Below are 19,789 nucleotides of genomic sequence, written 5' to 3' on the forward strand. Positions count from 1 at the left end.
TTGTTTTTTTGTTTCACTCCTGTTTTCCCTTGCCTTGAAGAAGCGCTTTCGTCTGATGAAGTCCCATTTGTTTATTCTTTGTATTGTTTCCCTTCTCTGAGAAGACATGGTGTCCGAAAAGATCCCTTTAATACTGATGTCAAAGAGTGTACTTCCTATATTTTCTTCTGGAAGCCTTATGGTTTCAGGTCTTACCTTTAGGTCTTTGATCCATTTTGAGTTCATTTTGGTGAATGGTGAAAAAGAATGGTCCAATTTTCATTCTTTTACATGTGGCTTTCCAGTTTTCCCAGCGCCGTTTGTTGAAGAGACTTTCTTTTCTCCATTGTAGGCCCTCAGCTCCTTTGTCAAAGATTAGCTGTCCATAGATGTGTGGTTTTATTTCTGCGCTTTCAGTTCTGTTCCATGGATCTGTGCACCTGTTTTTGTACCAGTACCATGCTGTTTTGATCACTGTAGCTTTGTGGTATGTTTTGAAGTCAGGGATTGTGATGCCTCCAGCTTTGTTCTTCTTTCTCAGGATTGCTTTAGCAATTCAGGGTCTTTTGTTGTCCCATATGAATTTTAGGATTCTTTGTTCTATTTCTGTAAAGATGTCATTGGGATTCTGATTGGGATGGCATTGAATCTGTAGATTGCTTTAGGTAGAGTGGATATTTTAACTGTGTTTATTCTTCCAATCCATGTGCATGGAATGTCTTTCCATCTCTTTATGTCGTCATCCATTTCTTTCAGAAAAGCCTTGTAATTTTCATCGTATAGGTCTTTCACTTCCTTAGTTAAATTCACCCTGAGGTATGTTCTTCTTTTTGTTGCGATTATGAATGGTATTGTGTTCTTGAGTTCTTTTTCTGTTAGTTTGTTATTAGAGTATAGAAATGCTACTGATTTATGTAAATTGATTTTATATCCTGCTACTTTGCTGTAGTTGTTGATTACTTCTAAAAGTTTTCCAATGGATTCTTTGGGGTTTTCTATCTATAAGATCACGTCGTCTGCAAATAGCGAGAGTTTCACTTCTTCCGCCCCTATTTGGATTCCTTTTATTCCTTTTTCTTGCCTGATTGCTCTGGCCAGGACCTCCAGTACTATGCTGAATAAGAGTGGTGATAGAGGGCATCCTTGTCTCGTTCCGGTTCTCAGGGGGATGGTGCCCAGTTTTTGCCCATTGAGTATGATGTTGGCTGTGGGTTTGTCATCTATGGCCTTTATTGTGTTGAGGTAGTTCCCGTCTATCCCCATTTTGTTGAGTTTTTATCATAAATGGCTGTTGGATCTTGTCAAATGCTTTCTCTGCATCTATTGAGATGATCATGTGGTTTTTATTCCTCAGTTTGTTGATGTGGTGTATCACATTGATTGATTTGCGGATGCTGAACCATCCCTGTGTCCCTGGTATGAATCCCACCTGATCATGATGTATGATCCTTTTGATGAATTACTGTATTCTGGTTGCCAAAATTTTGTTGAGAATTTTTGCATCTGTGTTCATCAGCGATACTGGCCTGTAGTTCTTTTTCATGCTGTCCTTGTCAGGCTTTGGTATCAGCATGATGTTGGCCTCGTAGAATGTGTTAGGAAGTGTTCCATCCTCCCTAATTTTTTGGAATAGCTTGAAAAGGATAGGTATTAAATCCTCTCTGAAAGTTTGGTAAAATTCCCCAGGAAAGCCATCTGGTCCTGGGGGTTTATTCTTTGGGTGCTTTTGATGGCTGTTTCAGTCTCTTTGCTTGTGACTGGTCTGTTCAGATTGTCTCCTCCTTCTTGAGTGAGCTTTGGGAGGTTGTAGGAGTCCAAGAATTTATCCATTTCCTGTAGGTTATCCATTTTGCTGGCATATAGTTTTTGCGTAGTATTCTCTTATAATCCATTGTATTTCTGTGGAGTCTGTTGTTATTTCTCCTCTTTTATTTCTGATTTTGTTTATTTGAGCTTTCTCTCTGTTTTTCTTTGTAAGTCTGGCTAGGAGTTTGTCAATTTTATTTACCTTCTCAAAGAACAAGCTCTTTGTTTCATTAATCCTTTCTACTGCCTTTTTTGTTTGAATACCATTTATTTCTGCTCTGATTTTTATTATTTCTCTCCTTCTGCTGACTTTTGGCTTTGTTTGTTCTTCTTTCTCTAATTCAGTTAGGTGTGGTTTAAGATTGCTGATTTTCTGGTTTGTTAAGATGTCCCTGAATGGCGATGAATTTTCCTCTTAATAGAGCTTTTACTGCATCCCATATGAGTTGGTATAGCATGCTATCATTTTCATTTGTCTCCAGGTATTTTTGGATTTCTTCTTTAATTTCTTCCATGATCCATTGCTTGTTCAATAGCGTATTGTTTAGTCTCCACATCCTTGTGCCTTTCTCAGCTTCTTCCTTGTAATTAATTTCTAGCCTTATAACATTATGATCGGAGAAGATGCTCGTTATTATTTCAATTTTTTTAAATTTGTAGAGGCTTGCCTTGTTTCCCAACCTATGGTCTATCCTTGAGAATGTTCCATGCACGCTTGAGAAGCATGTGTATTCTGCTGTTTTTGGATGAAGCATTGTATATATATCTGTGAAGTCCAACTGTTTTAGCTTTTCGTTTAGCTCCACTGTTTCTCTGTTGATTTCCTGTCTGGATGATCTATCCATTGATGTGAGTGTCGTGTTGAGGTCCCCTACTATTTTTGTGTTATTTTTGATATCTTCTTTTAGGTTTGTTAATAGTTACTTTATGAACTTTGGTGCTCCTGTGTTGGGGGCATAGATATTTATAAGCGTTATTTCTTCTTGATGAAGTGTCCCTTTGATCATTATATATTGGCCCTCTATGTGTCTCTTTACCTGCCTTATCTTGAAGCCTGTTTTGTCTGATATAAGCATTGCGACCCCTGCTTTCTTTTGTTTGCTATTGGCTTGGAGTGTTGTCTTCCACCCCTTCACTCTAAGCCTGTGTTTGTCCTTGGAGCTGAGGTGTGTTTCCTGGAGGCAACAAATTGTTGGATCTCGTTCTTTAATCTATTTTGCCACTCTGTGTCTTTTTATTGGCGAGTTCAATCCGTTTACGTTGAGGGTGAGTATTGATGCATGAGGGCTTAATGCTGTCATTCTGTTGCTCGTTTTCCGGTTTTCCTGTGTTTCCTTTGTTTCTTGTCCTGTGTGTTTTAGCCTACCCATTGACTTCTGCAGTTTCTTAGGCTGGGTTTCTTAGATTTTTCCTTATTTATGTTTTATGTTTCTGTTCTGTTTTTCAGTTTAGTGGCTACCCTGAAGTTTGTATTCAGAATCTCGTGTATAACATAGTCCATTTTCTGGTGGTCTCTTACTTCCTTAGCCTAGATTGTTTCAGTCCCTTTCCTCCTCCCCTCCGAAATTATTATTTTCATCTCTTATTCCAACTTGTGTTGTGAGTTTGTGGTTAGAGTGATAAGATTATCTTTGCTTTGGTGATTTCCTTCCCTTTATCCTAATGCTATAGTTGAATATTTGCTATCCTATTTAGCTTCTGTCTATTTGTCTCCCTACTCTGTGTTTTGTGACCCCTTACTCCCTTTTTTTCTTTTTTCAGGTATGAGGGCCTTCTTGAGGATTTCTTGTAGTGAAGGTCCTGTGACTACAAAGTCCCTTAGCTTTTGTTTGTCTGGAAAAGATTTAATTTCTCCCTCCTATCTGAAGGATATTTTTCCTGGATAGAGTATTCTTGGCTGAAGATTTTTATCCTTTAAAGTTTTGAATATGTCACTCCAATCTCTCCTAGCTTGTAAGGTTTCTGTCGAGAAATCCGCTGAAGGTCTGATAGGGGTTCCTTTGTAGGTTCTTTTCTTCTGCCTTGCTGCCCTGAGTATTCTTTCTCTGTCCTTCATTTTTGCCATTTTTACTACTATGTACCTTGCAGTAGGTCTTTTTACATTGACAAATGTAGGAGATCTGAAAGCTTCCTCCACACACATTTCTCTCTCAATCCCTAGATTTGGGAAGTTCTCTTCTATGATTTCGTTGAGCACACTTTCTGCTCCATTTTCGTTTTCCACGCCCTCAGGAATTCCGATGATTCTTAAGTTGCATTTTCTCATTGAGTCAGCTATTTCTCTGAGCTTTTCTTCAGTTTTTTTAATTCTTAGTTGCCTTTCTTCCTCTGTCTGGAGTCATTCAGCCTGTCTTTGATTATGCTAGTTTGCTCCTCTATGGTGTCTACACGGACATTCAGGGAATCTGTATTCTGTTTTATCTGGTCCATTGTGTTTTTCGTCTCTAGTGTTTCTAATTGATTCTTCTTTATAATTTCAATCTCTTTTGTGAAGTAACTCCAGAACTTGTTGACTTGTTTCTCTATATTTCCCTTTACCTCATTGAGTATTTTGAGGATAGCTATTTTGAACTCCTCTTCACTTACTTTACCCATTTCCAAGCCCTCAGGACATAATTCTGTGTTTTTATTGTTTCCTTTTGGACTGGAACTTTTATAAATTGCTGGATGGTAGAGGAGAGGTTTTTGCGCATGATGCTGTTATTTGGTTGCAGGTACAGCCTGTCGCCACTAGATGGGGGTCGAGAGCCTTGGTTCTGAGCCCTGCGCCTTCAGCCGCGATGGTGGCGCCCAGCATGGGTTGAGGGAGGAGGGACACTTTCTCTCATGCCGACCTGGATTGGCACAGCTCTCGCTCTCTGGTCTCCCAGGGCCCTGGCTTGCTGGGGTTCCCCCACGCGAAAGCTGTCCCTTGTTAGAGGGTTTCCGCTGCTCCAGCGGTGGGAGTCCTGCACGATCTCCCAATGCATGGCCCCTCCCTTGCTCCTTCTCACACCCACGGCAGCGATCCCAGTCTCTAGGGGAGGGAGCGAAGACCCCGTTCCAGCTCCTCTGAGGGCGGCTCCAGCCTCTCTGCCTTCCGTCGTTTGGCTGCTGTGGGTCTGTGAGGATTTCTGTTATTGGGATTTTTTTTTTTTTGGTTGGAAAGCAGTTGCTCTTTTTAGTTGTAATTTGGAGGGGAGAGAGTCCTGGGTGAGCTCACGCTGCCATGTTGCTGACGTCACCCCTATTTCTAGATATTTTATTCTCTTTGTTGCGATTGTAAATGGGATTCTATTCTTGAGTTCTTGTTCTGTTAGTTTGTTATTAGAGTAGAGAAATGCAACTGATTTTTGTAAGTAGACTTTGTATCCTGCAACTTTGCTGTAGATGTTTATTTCTAATAGTTTTCCCATGGCTTCTTTTTTTTTTTTTTAAAGATTGGCACCTAGGCTAACAACTGTTGCCAATCTTTTTTTTTTTTTTTTTTTTCTGCTTTATTTCCCAAACCCCCCTGGTACATAGTTGTATATCTTAGTTGCATGTCTTTCTAGTTGTGGGATGTGGGACGCCGTCTCAACGTGGCCTGATGAGCAGTGCCATGTCCGTGCCCAGGATCCGAACCCTGGGCTGCCTCAGCGGAGCGCGTGAACTTAGCCACTCAGCCGCCGAGCCGGCCCCGCCATGGCTTCTTTAGGGTTTTCTCTATATAAAATCATGTCGTCTGCAAACAGTGAGAGTTACACTTCTTCACTGCCAATTTGGATTCCTTTTCTTTCTTTTTCTTGCCTATTGCTCTGGCCCAAACCTGCAGTACTATGTTCAGTAAGAGTGGTGGGAGTGGGCTCCCTTGTCTTGTTCCTGTTCTCAGGGGGATGGCGCTCAGTTTTTCCCAGTTGAGTATGATGCTGGCTGTGGGTTAGTGATTTCCCATTTTTAAAAATATTAGGAAATTTGTTAAGTGGAGAAAACTAGTCTGGCATCCTTACAGAGGAGGGAGGGTTGGAGATGAGTGCTTTGAAGACCCTCCTCTCATGGCCTGGTGGTTAAAGTCTGGCCCCCAGCACTCAGCGGCCCAGGTTCACTCCCTGGCCGCAGCACCACAGCACCTGTCTGTCTGCGGCCGTGCTGTGGGGCAGCTCGTGACTTACCACCAGGGTGCGCCACCACGCCCTGCGGCTCTGGGAGGAAGCACGGTCCTCCTCTGAGCCACAGCACCTGTGCCTACTTTCTTGTGCTTACGTCAGTCTGCGCGAACCGTCTCAAGGGGAACACTCCTCCTGTGACTTGTTCTGACGTGTGTACTCCTTCACTCAGAAATGCCACCCCCTGCCACACTGCTGGGTAACAGCAGGGCACAGACGGGCAGGACTCTGCTGTCGGCTCACTGGACTCCAGTGTGGCGATTCTGCTCTAGCCACTTATCAGAGGGCTTCAGGAGCACAGACGGAGCCCTGTGGCTCTGCCTCCAGGGCTCAGGGGGCAGCACAGAGGCGCTGGTTCAGCTGGGCCTTGGAGGTGGAGGAGGAGCTCCTTAGCAGGGGACGATGGCAGAGGCGGCTCAGTGAGAGCGCAGGTGGGGAGATGCAATGGGAGCCTCTCACCCGGCATGCCTCGAAAGCATCGACTACAATAGTCTGCTTTTAAGTAAGACGTTAACGATTAAGCTCAAAGTAAAATCTCCCAGAATTTTCAGAATAAAGAAATCACTAACAACAGTCATAATAATAGGTAAGACTTAAGAACTCGAAGCACTTTCAGAGGTTAATTATTTAATCCTTCCCACAACCCCGTGCGTGTGAGTGCTGTCTTCTTCCCCAGGTTTTACGAAGAAAGAAACTGAAGACAAAACTGGTTGAGGACACAGCCCGTTTAAAGGATAGTCTGGTCATGATTGAGCTAATGTGAATCACAAGAAAAACCGTAAGCCAGCTTTTATACTATATATATATACACACTTTATACTATATATGTAGTGCGTATATTTTATACTATATATATATAGTGTGTGTGTGTATAGTATAAAAGGGCATTGGAAATAAAATGGGTAAATCAGTTTTGTCTGTTTTCTGTATCTGTTTTAAATCTTTTTATAGTTGACAAAAGTTGTCTTTGGAAGTGATTGGTGAGCATCCGGAGATATTTTTATGGAGTGGCTATTTTTAGATCTCTACTAGAGCGAGTTTAATAATGTATCACTTCGTGTGGTGTAAGATCTTCCCCCCAGTCTCTGATATGCTGGAGAGTATCTTTAAGTTTCTCTCTTTTTAAAATGAGACAACAAAAAAGGCTTCAAGGAAACAAGCTTCAAGATTACAAATGAGAGATTTGTGTTGAATCGAGCAGGGCGCCAACTCCTTCTCTGACGAAAAGAAAGTGTTTCAGAAACTCTGAAGGCTGTAGAGGAAGCGTGCTCGTGCCTGGTGGGCATTCAGCTTCTTCTCTGTCCTTCTGGTTTCTGACCCTGGATCCTCCTCATTTTCTGTTCTCTAGAAAATAAATGTCCGTAAGAACTTCATTGCTCTTGGGTTCTTTGGCAGCATGAGTTCTAGTGGGACAGTTTCCCTTCGATGGAGGAGGGCCGAGGCATGACCTCTAAATGCAGCAGCGGTTGCCTGCCCACCTTCTGTGTGCTGTTACAGGTGTGCATGATGAAGACAGCTTTGTGCAGATGCCGTTCTAATTGTTTCTGTTCACCTGTAGACGTGCTTGTGTGGAGCAACGATCGAGTGATTCGCTGGATCCTCTCAATTGGTCTTAAAGAATATGCAAACAATCTGGTGGAGAGTGGCGTTCACGGTGCACTTGTGGCCTTAGATGAAACCTTCGATTTCAGCGCACTGGCGCTCTTGTTACGGATCCCTAAGCAGAACACACAGGTATGCTGCAGAGCCGGCCCGGCTCTCACTCAGCGTTCAGTCAGGTCTCCTGATGGAGACGTCTAGCTGGTTAACTGAGTGGACACAAAACTTCACAGTACCTCAGACAACTATCCCTAATCCACAAAATACTGGTTCCAAACCAGCAATGCTTAATTCTTCATTAGTTTTGCTTGTCCTTCCATTTTCTGTTGTCAGCATGAGAGTCTTGCAATACAAAAAACAAGGGGAAACTTCATTCAAGTCCATATGCTCGTAGGAGTGATGACGTGTATTTAGTTCTTACGTGGAAAGAGAAATGCTCATAGGTACACCGATGGAGATTCTGTTTATTTTGTTTCTATTGCCCTGTGTGATTCTTTTTGACACACGGGCTCACCTGAGAATCATGAAATTTATTCTTCTTCTACAGAAGATTGTATGTCTTTTGCCAATACCCCCCATCCCCCCACCAGCACCAACCCACAGAGCACACTTTCGTAGATAGTCTGCCAGCGGTCATGGGTCCCTTTCACTGAAAGCCCATCCATGGGCTCCGCAGGAATCCCCTAATTTAAAATGTGGTTGTGGGGGCCAGCCCGGTGGTGCAGCGGTTAAGTGCGCACGTTCCGCTTCTCGGCAGCCCAGGGTTCGCCGGTTCGGATCCCGGGTGCAGACGTGGAACCACTTGGCAAGCCATGCTGTGGCAGCGTCCCACATATAAAATAGAGGAAGATGGGCATGGATTCTAGCTCAGGGCCAGTCTTCCTCAGCAAAAAAGAGGAGGATTGGCAGCTGGTGTTAGCTCAGTGCTAATCTTCCTCAAATAAATTAATTAATTCGATTAAATTAAATGCTGTCATGGCTCAAGGTGTTTATAGCCTGAGCTTTTTAAAAGTCTTGATTTGAAAAACAGTTGTGATATGCTAACGTCCTTCAGATTAGATTGATGAAGCTTTGCGGTATTGTTGTTTTGTTATGATTTCAGGCTCGCGCTGTCTTGGAAAGAGAATTTCACAACCTTTTGGTCATGGGGACGGACAGAAGGTTTGATGAAGTGAGTTTTCAGCCTAATGAATTTTATTTAAATTTGCATTCAGTGTGAATTATTTGTTTGTATGCACGTGAGCCCCGTCGGCAGTCTCTCTTCTAAGGGTGGGGATGATTTTACCTCCTGAGCTAAGCTTTGCTCTCAAAAATGTGTTAACAAATGAGATAGTAAGAAACTCGTATTTTCAGTCTGAGGTTTTCTGTTTTTAAAATATTTGCTATTGAAGTTTTGATAGCCCTCAAAAATGTTGTTCCCATCAACATTGGTGGCAGCCGAGGCATGGCGTCCATGGGGTATGTTTGGGGACCGCTGGATGTCTGACCCCAATCCAGAGTCCCTGTGCTTTGGAGAAACCTGTTAGAAGGAGATTAGAGAAACGCAACATGTTAATTTCCCCTCACACAGTCGTGACTCGTTTGTTCCCACACTGTTTTTATTCTTTCCTTCGTTGCCCCTTAAGAAAACGTGAGTTTGCCTGGTGACTAGGAGGACAGCTAAAGGAGCGCTCGCTGGCTCTTCCCCAGCTCTAAGGCAGAACTGCTTACAGCTTGGAAACTATTTTAAGACAAATAGAAATGTATTATCTTACATGGCAAGAAGATGATTTCTCCAAGATAAGAAGGGAAACGGGGTGATGAACAGGAGGCACATGCACCTGGGCGGCCCAGGGCCGTCCTCATCGATGCCCAGCGAGGGCCCCACATAGTGTTACTGGGCCCGTCACTCTCAGAAGTTCCCGGTGGGGACAGTAGATCCTGTGGTTATCAGGAACGGGTTAAATAGGTGTGAACAAACATGCAGTGACAAGTTCAGCAGTCAGGTTCAAGGCTGGTAACTTGACTGTCTATATTTGTCCTTTATTTTAAAATCAGTCTTGTTTTCTGTCCTTTAATTTCCCAGGACCATGATAAAAGCTTTAGGAGAGCACCTTCTTGGAGAAAAAAATTTAGACCAAAGGATGTTCGTGGCTTAGCTGCTGGGTCCGCAGAGACTCTCCCCGCCAACTTCCGGGTCACCTCCTCTCTGTCCTCACCCTCCATGCAGCCGAGGAAGACGCAGCTGGACGGTAGGTGTGCAGGGGCAGCCAGCCGCTGTGGGCGGCATGAGCAGCTTTGTGGCTGGAATGTTAACAGTGATCCAGAATGGCCTCTTGGATGTGTTACAAGGCATTGAGTACTGGTGCATGCCCAGGTGAAGTGTTTTAAAATGAATCCTAACATCTGTGCATAACAGTTTAACAATAATGTAGGTTTTTTAGAGTCTTGTCTGGTTGAATCTTAGCATATCCTTCCAACTAATAAAGCTGAGCGTCGCGTGTGTTCTCGGCGTGCTGAGTGGACGTCCTGTAGCCTGTGTGTGTGGCAGGCAGCCCTGGAAGGCTCCGCCGCAAGGTGGTGCAGCAGCTCTCGGGCCACGCCGGGTGCTCCCGGGACGTCTCTCCCCCTGGAGAGGTGACTGAGTCCATCTTAGAGAACACAGTTTCCCCCTCTGTGAGCCTTCCCTTTCCTCCCTCCACCCCTGCTGGCGTTGGTCCCTGTCACTGCGCACCGTAAGGACGGAGAGGAGGAAGAAGGTGAGCCTGGGCAGGTCGTCACCGGAGCGCGGTAATTTGTATAAATCTAACGGTAACTCGGCCCTCCACTTATTGAATAGGCTGACGGAGCGCCTTCTGATTTTCTTCACAGCTTCGTGCCCAGTTTCCTCAGAATCAGTCACACTTCCCGTGTTAAGTATTGACGGCGACATTGAGATTAGAGTTCAGATAAATTAAAAAGAAGCCTAGAGAGAGGTGTAGGGAATATATTATAGGGAAGACGGCTGTTGACCCTTGTAGGAAAACTGAGGCCTAACCCCGGGAGAGTGGACTGCTCAATGCCTTCTTAAATAAGGGGCATCGGGGAAGTTGCAGCTGGCCTCTTGGGACCTTAGGGTCAGGATTTGGAAAGATGACCCATGCTCACCGACAGTGCCGGCTGTCGTGCCGTCTCTTCTGGAACCACGGCACCTTCTTGATAAAATGTGTTCCTGCTGGACCCGTGGGAACGCAAACTGTGTAATTGGCAGTCGGGAATATCTGCTCCAGGTGTTCGCACATTTCCTGTCCAGGTTGCAAGGGAGAGTCGGGGCTCACCTCTTGGGCCGTGCCGTGTGTTTCTCGACAGGAACAAGGCATCAGTGGTACACATCACTTCCGGCAGAAACTGAGACTGGGTTTTAGTGTTCTTAGATGAGTCATTGTCCTCTACCCACCCCCTGCAGCCAGGCCCTGGGGAGGAGTGCCCTGGACGCTCCCTCAGACGGTCGTGGAGGGCAGGTGGCCCGAGGGCGCGTCTCCCATCAGGCCAGGCCTGCATTTGACTCCGGTCACCTGCACCCCGTGGTGTCTAGCGCTGCCCCGGGTTATCTACCTCACACCGGCCTTGGGGATATCATGTTTAGGCCCCGAAGAAAAGTCTAGTTGCTCTGCAAATCTAGAGAGTTTCAGGAGAAACAAAGTTACCAGCTGAAGTAGTTGTCACTTACACAGAGGACATCACGAAGTCTGTATCATCTGACGCGTCCTTGCTGTCGTGAGATTAGCTGCCAGTGGCTCCCAGGGCTGCTGGGGGCTGAAGAGAACCCCCTCCTGGCGACACTTAGGTTCTCTTTCCCTGGCTCGTCCGCTCCCATCTAGAAGTTTCCCTGGGAGCCCTCAGTAGGTGCTGTTGTAGGTGTGCAGATGTGTGTGTACGTGTGCCCGTGTGACGTCTGAAGACTAACCGCACGCTGTGTTTGCACGCTTCCTCCCCGGTGTCGGAGCAGGCAGCGTGTCGGGAGCGCAGAGGCTGGACGCCGCCACGGTCAGGACTTACTCCTGCTGAAGCCCCGAGGTGAGTAGAGGGCTCCGCGTGCCCGGAGGCCGCAGAGGCGGCCGGGTGACCGCACGGGGACGCTGCCTGGCCCGGAGAGCCCGTTTCCGTTCCTCCAGGCCTTTAGGAACACGCACGCAAGCCCGGCTGCACCCATTACGTGGTTCTGGTGTTCTGTATGCTCACAGTTGGTCACAGAGGGGTTCGTGTATCCTCATTTATTAAGGAAAAAAGTGTATTTGCATTTTTTCCTTAAAACTGAAAGTGCTGGACTCTTTTCAGTATCTGCTAATGTCTTTTGGGGGTGGGGAGGCAGGAGAGCAGTGCGTGGCAGGAGCTCACCAGCTCAGCTCTTGGCTGGCGGCCACCCGTGGTTGAGAGCGCCCGGCACGGCGGCTCTCCGCCTTGACCCTGGCATCCGCGCTGATGTCGCTCCCACGTCAGCGGCGCCCGCTGGCTTTCTTAGAAATACACGTTCTTGAATGAGCCGCACCCCGCACGGCCAGGTTTCCTGGGGCCACGCTGTCGTGCGACCCTGAGGGCCTCGCGGCTGGTGTTAAACACACAGCTGCGTTGCCATCTCAGGGGTGCAGTTACGAGCAGCCCGCTCGCGCTGAAGGGGTGACGTGGGGCTGGGAGCCCAGCCCCTGCTCGTGGCGCCAGGGCCGGGGGCTCTGTTCCGCTCTCCACTTTTCACGTCTCCGCCAGAAGGTTTGATTGGTTTCCTAATCTTTTTAATTGGTAACTTTTAGACATACGCCAAAAGGAAGTCAGCAAGGAATTTTCTCATTGATACGCGTACTCCTTGACGTTTCATCTCAGTTCTCAAGCAGCTACAGCGCAAGGGGCAGGGAGGCAGGGCTGGGCCTCAGGACGCAGGTGTGTGCCGGGCGGCCCGTCCTAAGGCTGATTGTCCTGTTTGTGCTTCCTTTCCAGTTTACCCACACTACTTCTACAGATGACCGCGCAGCGCTCGGGACCCGGCGAAGACGGCCTTTCAGAATTCAGTGGATCTGCAATCTGTTGATACTTGTTATATGGACCCTAAGATATTTTATTACAGAGTTTTTAATTAGTGAAAAATTCACGAATACCATAGAGAAAATATTTTAGAATTTAATGTTTCTTATATTTATGTAAACGTAGGACTTCATTTATATAGTTACTTACTTTTTCATGTATATCCAGGCTATAAATATCCTTTCAAATCGATTCTGTTCTTCTATCTAATTTTAGTCTTTCAAACGAATGTACTGTAATGCTTGTATGTATAAATCCTATGAAAAGATACAGGGCTTTTGTAAATTATGCATTTATTGTAATTATCATTAATTTTTTAATAATAATCGGCGAGAGAGAAGAGGATTTTACTGCATTTGCATTTGTAAGATCATCATGACATGGTGGGCGTTATCCTGACAAATGTAACCAGCTCTACAACAATCATTTTGAAACAAGCAGACTTAATTTCAAGCAATTGCGTTTTAATGACTGACCTTACTCTACTTTTTCTAGCAAGAAATGCTTTACTCTGCAGCGTGAACAGACTGAAAGTACCTGGTGTTAAATATGAGCTTCTGATAAAATTTGGGCTGAAGGGGCCGTCAGAACTGTGAGCATCTCTGGTGGCTCTCAGTAGCTTGCAGAGCTCGTCCCTGGGGACCCGCACGAGCCCGAGCCGGGAGCACTTCTCTCGGCCGCAGGAAGGGCTGGGGGGCTCTCTGGGCTCTGCCCCGACGGGTGGACGCCGGCCCCCGCCCCGCTGCTCTTTGAGGACCAAGCAGGAAGCACCGCACTCCGCAGGGACGCCGGTGCCGGAAGAGGAAGGCGCAGGCTCCCGGAAACCAGGAAACCACGCAGTGCGACTCTACTAAAGGCCTTATTTTTTCTTATGTAAATCATCTTTTTACATTTGTTTGTAAACATGTTGAAAGGAGGGACCTAGTGGTACATTTTTAGCTTTTGACGATATAGCCGTTTTGGACTGTCTAAGTAGCAGATGTAACTTTTCCTTTTTAAATGGCACATTAAAGAGCCAGCAGGAAATGTGTTCCCACCACGGTGCGTTATTTATTATACAGCTCATTTTGTCGGTGGACGGTTTACATTCGGTTTCTGCTTTTAACTTCCCTGTACGATTCATTCGTTGTTACATTCTGTTTTCTGTTAATCTTTTGTGAACTTCCTGATTATGTAACAAAGTATGTACAGTCTCCTTTTGAACTATTTTTATCACAGTATTATTGCTTTCTTTCAATAAAGTACTGAGGCGTTTTCCACTGCCAATAAAGGATACTGAGAATAAGCTGTCATTCTGTGACAAATCGGCCGCAGCTGGCTCATCTCCGGCTCCAGGCTGATTCAGTGGACTTTCTTGGGTAGAAATCAGTTGACAGAATGAAAAAGCTGGGGATGGAAGCACAGGATGGGGGCGTCCCCGCCAGGAAGCCCAGGGGCTTCCCGCCTCGGCCCCCGAGGCCCAGACCCTCTCTCGCTGAGACCTGGGGGACCAGGCCCGGGCAGCCTGGCGCTCAGAGGCACCGCAGGCCACAGGGAGGCGCGGAGGCGCGTCAGTCCATGCGCGCACTGGGGCCCTGCTCTCCTGCTGCTCCCGCCCTGGGCTGTGTCCTTCCGGTTCCCAGGGAGCCTGGTCTCGGAGCGCTCAGAAGGAGTCCTGAGTCATGAAGCAGTCCGGCGCGAGAGGGGAGGGGCTGCAGGGCGGCAAGGCGCGGCGCTCGTGGCTGGCAGCGCCAGGCCCAGGGCACCCGATGCCTCAGCCCCTATGTGCTGTCGCCCGCCCTCCCGCCACCACAGTATTGTCATCAGGTCTGGGGGTGCACGATGCCCAGGCAGACCCCATGCCTCGCGCTGTGTTGGGTGGGCGCTGCTGACTGTCGCCTCGGTTTTCCTTTTCCTGTTCTGCTGTCCTTCCAGGGCTGATGGCCGCTTCTCCTGAGTGACGTCTTTACTTTATTCGGGTGAATACATTCCAGCTGGTGTCCATCAGGGCACAGCGATCCGGTGGTTTGGTGTTCTCTTGAGAGCCTGTGCTGGCTGGTTTTCCAGTTTTGTTGGGGGCAGCCTTTTCTCGGCATTTCCTCGTTCTTGGGTTCACTTAAGTGTGAGACTCAAAACCACATAGCGCTTCCCTGCTTTTTCACCCACCAGTCCGTTTGCCTGACCAAAGCCGGGCAAGCCTTGGGTAGCCTGAAGCTTCTGGAAGCAGACCAGGTCATCATTGGCTCTTTAAGTTGCAGGTGTTTGATTAAAACTTCATTCGGTGGTTCCGTTTACGCCTTTAACAAAAAGTCAGCTCAGAACGACCCAGAGAGCACAGGCCGGTGTTGCAGTAGCTCTGCTGTGCTAGGCGCACTCTCAGCCGCGCCTCCCGGGTCTGCTCGCCCCACCTGCAGTGTCCCAGGGCTCGCCCGCAGTCGGCGGGGATGGGAGCCATTCGCAGGCCAGGTGTGGCCACACCGAAGACTCTCTGGACCCTTCCCACCGCTAGATCTCTGTCGAGCCTCCTTTAGCCTCATAATTGCTGCCCTTAAGTTTCTCTTTTCAAGTCTCACATCATGCACTTTAAGGTAATTGTGGGTTTGGGGTTTTCTTTGCTCTTTTGCTGGCTAAGTCCTGTGCTCATGGGGATGGGCTCCCCAGGGTCTGGGGAGGAGCGTGTCTCCCCTGTATCTCCGGCAGGTGGATAGCGAGGTGGGCGTCCGGGTGCTGTGGCTGCTGTCTTAACCGCTGACGTGTCATCGAGTGCATTCCCAAATAGCTCAGAGGCTTCTGTTTCTGACATTTCCTTAGCTTAACTCCTCGGTGAGGAGGAGGAAGTAGCCAGTGGTTTTGCAACCGCGTGTCCTTGACTCAGTGGGGCACCTTTTGGAGTCCTGTTGTTCGAGGCCAGCACTGCGTGCGCCCCTCCACCTGGCACACGCCGAGGGCACACCCAGTGCAGGGAGGAGCAGGGCCGGTTCCTTCGGGAGGCTGGCGTGGAGGATCCATCCTTCGCCTCTTCCCGCTTTCAATGCTTGTTGGCCTCCTGGGCTGTGAGCCGGGTCTCCCGTCTCTGCCTCTGTCTTCACGTGGCCCCACCCTGTGTCTTATCTTCTGTCTCTTACGAGGACACTTGTCACTGGCCCACCTAGGTCATCCGGGATGGTCTCACCTCAAGACGCTTCACTTAGTTACACCTACAAAGACCCCTTTCCCAAATAAACTCACGTTCACAGGATCCTGCGATTTGCACACAGACACATGCTTGTGGGGCCCCCGTTCACCCCATTCCACCTTTCGACATTCTGGAGAAGAGCTGCCCTGCCCGGGAGATACCCGGATGGATAGACCTGGCTCTACCCCAAGGGACCCACCCCCCAGTGGGAACATGGTGAGCCGAGAGAGGGAGCCGTGACGCCCGGGCTCCTACATAACACGTGCTTAATGTGGCCTCTCGATTCCTCCAGTGTGGACTTTGCCTCTTGGCATCTCCTTCTGGGGGATGAGAATTTCAGCTTTCCCGCACCTCCCTTTCTCCTCCCCAGCTCCCAGCAGAGCTGAATCCATGTTCACTGTTGCCGTGAGGAAGGCTGGAGGTGTTATTCATTGCTGGGCCAAGTGGGTTACTATGATTACAACGGAGGGCACGTGTTGTGTGCCCAGTATTTACAGATGAAATGACCGTGTCTGGGATTTGCTTGACAATAATCTTGGTGGAGGGGTAGGTCAGGATATGGGTCAAACCAAATTGACCGTGTGGGTTGATAGTTGTTGAAGGTGGGTGATGGATTCATGAGGGTTTATCATAGTATTCTCTTTTTGCATTTGTGTGACATTTTCTATAATAATATTTTAATAGTTATTTTAGGGAGACCCTCTGTGTTTTAAACCCTCAGTCTTTAGATGTCTGGAAAAATTGCTTCTTGGTCCTCACTTTGGAATGTAATTTACCCAAGTTTTGAACATTAACTGCAGCCCACTCATTTTACACCACAACTCAGCATGCACGCACTACGTTTCATCCATTCTATCGTGACTCCTTTGTGACATTTTGGTGTCTTTGAAGTCAGGATGTGTCTTACAAACGATGGCATCTTAGACTTGATGAACTATGGCGTACGACAAAACTTCACGTGGGCTGCAGCTTCTCTGCTGCTCCTCCCACTGACAGGTGGGGTCTCATCCCCTGCAGCTTGGCCAGCCTCAGTGACTTGGTTGACCAAATGAATGTGGCAGATGTGTGTTAAAGAAAGTGTGTTAAACCACACCAAGGACTGTGCTGTCTTCCTTCTAACCAAAATTGCTTTGCTTAGGGGGCTGGGAAATAAAGCTTAAATAAAAGGGTAGTGAGGGAAAAATCAAATCTTTGTGGCTACTGTCAGGGCAGCTGTTAGAGACTGAATGGTGTAGATTTATATGTCCAATTTCTGTTGAATGCAATATATTCATTGAGGCTATACAATTATCTTAATCTACATCTCTAAGATCCACAGCTCCCTTAGAATCTAGGAAGGTAGCACAGTGACAGCTGTTGATATTCATCAGGTTAATTACTTCAGAATAATTTTATGTTATTGGGTTCACGGGTACCCAGAGATGTTGATCATTGAAATATTCGATTCAGGGAACAATGTAAGAAAGGGTAGTTTGAAAGCTATGTGTGTGTGTCCAGAGCCGGTCAACCTTTCCATGGCTATTAGGAACAGAGCTTAAAAATAATAAAAGCTGATTTAATTGGAACAAATGCAACCCAGCTTTAGATTTTATGTCATCCAGAGTAATGATAATGTTTATGTAATCAGATGTAATTCTTTCTCCTTCTCCTGAAATATTGAATCAGATTGTGTTGTGTGTTTAAACATGGCTTGAGAAAGTCTCAGGGACAGTGATGTGGCAGGAGTTCTTTGGTCCTTGGTCTCCTGGGATTATGCCTCTGAGATACAATCAGTGATTCAGTCCCCATAGATCTTTGGTGCCATCCAATTCTGACATAGTGATAAAGCTCTGATTTGAGTGATTCACAAGAGATAGGAAGGACAGAAAAGGACAAATTGGCATGAAATAGACTGTAAGGTGGTTTGTGGCATGCATTTTTCATAGGCAATTTCACATAGAAAAGCTTAGAGACTCGTGACCAGTGCTACCTGAGCAAAGGTAGCAGGACCTTATGAATGGTGACTTGACAAATGTGAATTATTCTTAGAATTTTCATGTTAGGGGAAGTAGGTCAATATGGTAAACATTTAGAATTTATAGACCAGGTGACAAGAAATGGCAATGAACCAGTTAGTTAATCAATGCTTATGGTGCCATTCCAGATCCAAAGTGGGACATAAGTAAAGTTTGTCCTCAACGCTCAGTATCCTTTGGCTAACTCTACTTGGGCTCTTCTCTGTCCTGGGTGATCTGACTTCTTGTTCCGATCCCTTTTCCCTGCCAGAAAAGCCAAGGGTTTATATTTGATCCATTACTTTCTTTTAATATGAAACTATCCAATGCATTATGTCAACAGCTTCAGGATGACTTTTTAAGCTATAAAAATAACCAGCAAAGCTATAGTCATGTTTTAATGACAGAAAGCTAGAAATTTGTTTTTTTCCTAGATTGACACCTGAGCTAAAACTGTTGCCATCTTTTTTTTTTGTTCTTCTCCCCAAAGCCCCCCAGTACACAGTTGTAGGTTCTAGTTGTGAGTGCCTCTGGTTGTGAAATGTGGGACTCCGCCTCACCGTGGCCTGACGAGTGATGCCACGTCTGCATCCAGGATCTGAACCAGTTAATCCCTGGGCTGCTGAAGCAGAGCACACGAACTTAACCACTTGACCATGGCGCTGGCCCAAGAAAGCTGGAAATTTTAAGATGAAAAATGCTTTGAATTCAATGTATATTCCTATGTTTTGCTACCCCATCAGTTTTTTCCAATAATGAGGAGTAGGGGCCCTGTAGTAGGAGAGTGTAACAGGTCATTGGGGGTTAGGGTTAGGGTTCAGGTCAGAATGTGCATAATGTAGAGCAATTTGGATGGTATTAATAATGATATTTGCCTTTCACTGAGAATTTACTATCTGCCAGGCATTGAATGTTTCACATATACCATCTCATTTTAACCCTGACAACAACTCCGTGAGATGGATATTATAAGTACCTTTTTATAAGTGACATATGACCTGTGAAGACATGAAATAATTTGCTCAAGATCACACAGTTGAGGGATGGCAGAGATAGGATTTGGACCCAAGGCCGTATGACTCTGAGGTTAGAGCATTCAGCTATAATGGTTTACTTTTACCATGCTTTCCCAGACAAAAACACTACCTTTTACTTCTTCTTCACAAACACCAACAAATTGAAGACTGGATTGTTTAGAGTTTTATCTTCTTTAACCCTTCCTCTCTCTCTCTCAGGAAGTGGGAAGTGAAAAGAGTGTAAATTCTCAATGGAGAACCCAGTCTGAGATTGGCCCTGGTAAGGCTGGACTACAAGATCAGTTCTTGAATAATGAGAATGGCTTGCTCGTTGTGTAGGATCTCTGAGGTTCTGCCTTTGTCTAAACTTATCACAAGAATGTGAATCTGGCACGTGCAGTTCTGCATAAGATAAATCCCTGTAGGCCATTATGGGAAGTCTTTCAAAGCTTCTTCATTCCTTATAGGAATCCAGGAGGACAACCATTGTGTGCCTTTGAGGTTCTCAAGAGGTCACAAGCCCATGTGGTGTTCAACTAAGCAAAAAAAAAATGTCTTAATCTGTGATGGGCCATTTGTCCCCATATACGGGTGCTGCATTTGCAGTGATCATGAAATCTTTCTAGAACAGGATTACAGTTTGGCATAGACAGGTCCAGTAATGTAATACATTACATCCAAATGGTTTAAGAGCAATCAATTGGGTATCTGAAGACTTATCTCTGTGATTAAGTGGATATGAGTTCTTGAGCAAATCACTCCAACTCTAGGCTTCTGTGTACTTACCTCTGGAAAAGGAGTTGGATTTAATCAATCTCTTCACCTGCGATATAGTTGTCCTGACACATTGTTACTTTGTTCTTTGAATGGAAATACATCAATCAGCTCAATCCTGTAGCACTAGTTACTTTATGCTTACCAGAAGCTAGGGTTACCAGCAACCTATTAACTTACTAGAAAAATAAATTGTTACCTAGTACGTGTAGTTGGTTTATTGATAATATATTTGAGTATATAAATAGGACTCTGTGGGAAAAATGATGAAAGGAGTCCTTGGTGATGAAGAGGTTGGAAACTCTTATT

General features: G+C 46.2%; 1 protein-coding gene across 8 annotated transcripts in view; it reads left to right on the top strand.

Moving 5' to 3' along the window:
* LOC123280056 (liprin-alpha-1-like) overlaps positions 1 to 13,815 on the top strand; it is an 85,022-nt gene extending 71,207 nt beyond the window's left edge. For 6 of the 8 annotated variants that reach the window (XM_070487845.1, XM_070487851.1, XM_070487847.1 and 3 more), the window contains 5 exons: positions 7,468 to 7,643; positions 8,611 to 8,679; positions 9,574 to 9,739; positions 11,476 to 11,543; positions 12,459 to 13,815. In XM_070487845.1, the coding sequence (XP_070343946.1) occupies positions 7,468 to 7,643; positions 8,611 to 8,679; positions 9,574 to 9,739; positions 11,476 to 11,534 (470 nt within the window). In that variant the 3' untranslated portion in view covers positions 11,535 to 11,543; positions 12,459 to 13,815. The remainder of the gene's footprint in view (positions 1 to 7,467; positions 7,644 to 8,610; positions 8,680 to 9,573; positions 9,740 to 11,475; positions 11,544 to 12,458) is intronic. The other 2 variants (XM_070487846.1, XM_070487852.1) reach the window with 1 other exon arrangement.
* Positions 13,816 to 19,789: the final 5,974 nt, after the last annotated feature.

The sequence above is a fragment of the Equus asinus genome, chromosome 17 (assembly GCF_041296235.1).
Source record: "Equus asinus isolate D_3611 breed Donkey chromosome 17, EquAss-T2T_v2, whole genome shotgun sequence".
Lineage (NCBI taxonomy): Eukaryota > Metazoa > Chordata > Mammalia > Perissodactyla > Equidae > Equus > Equus asinus.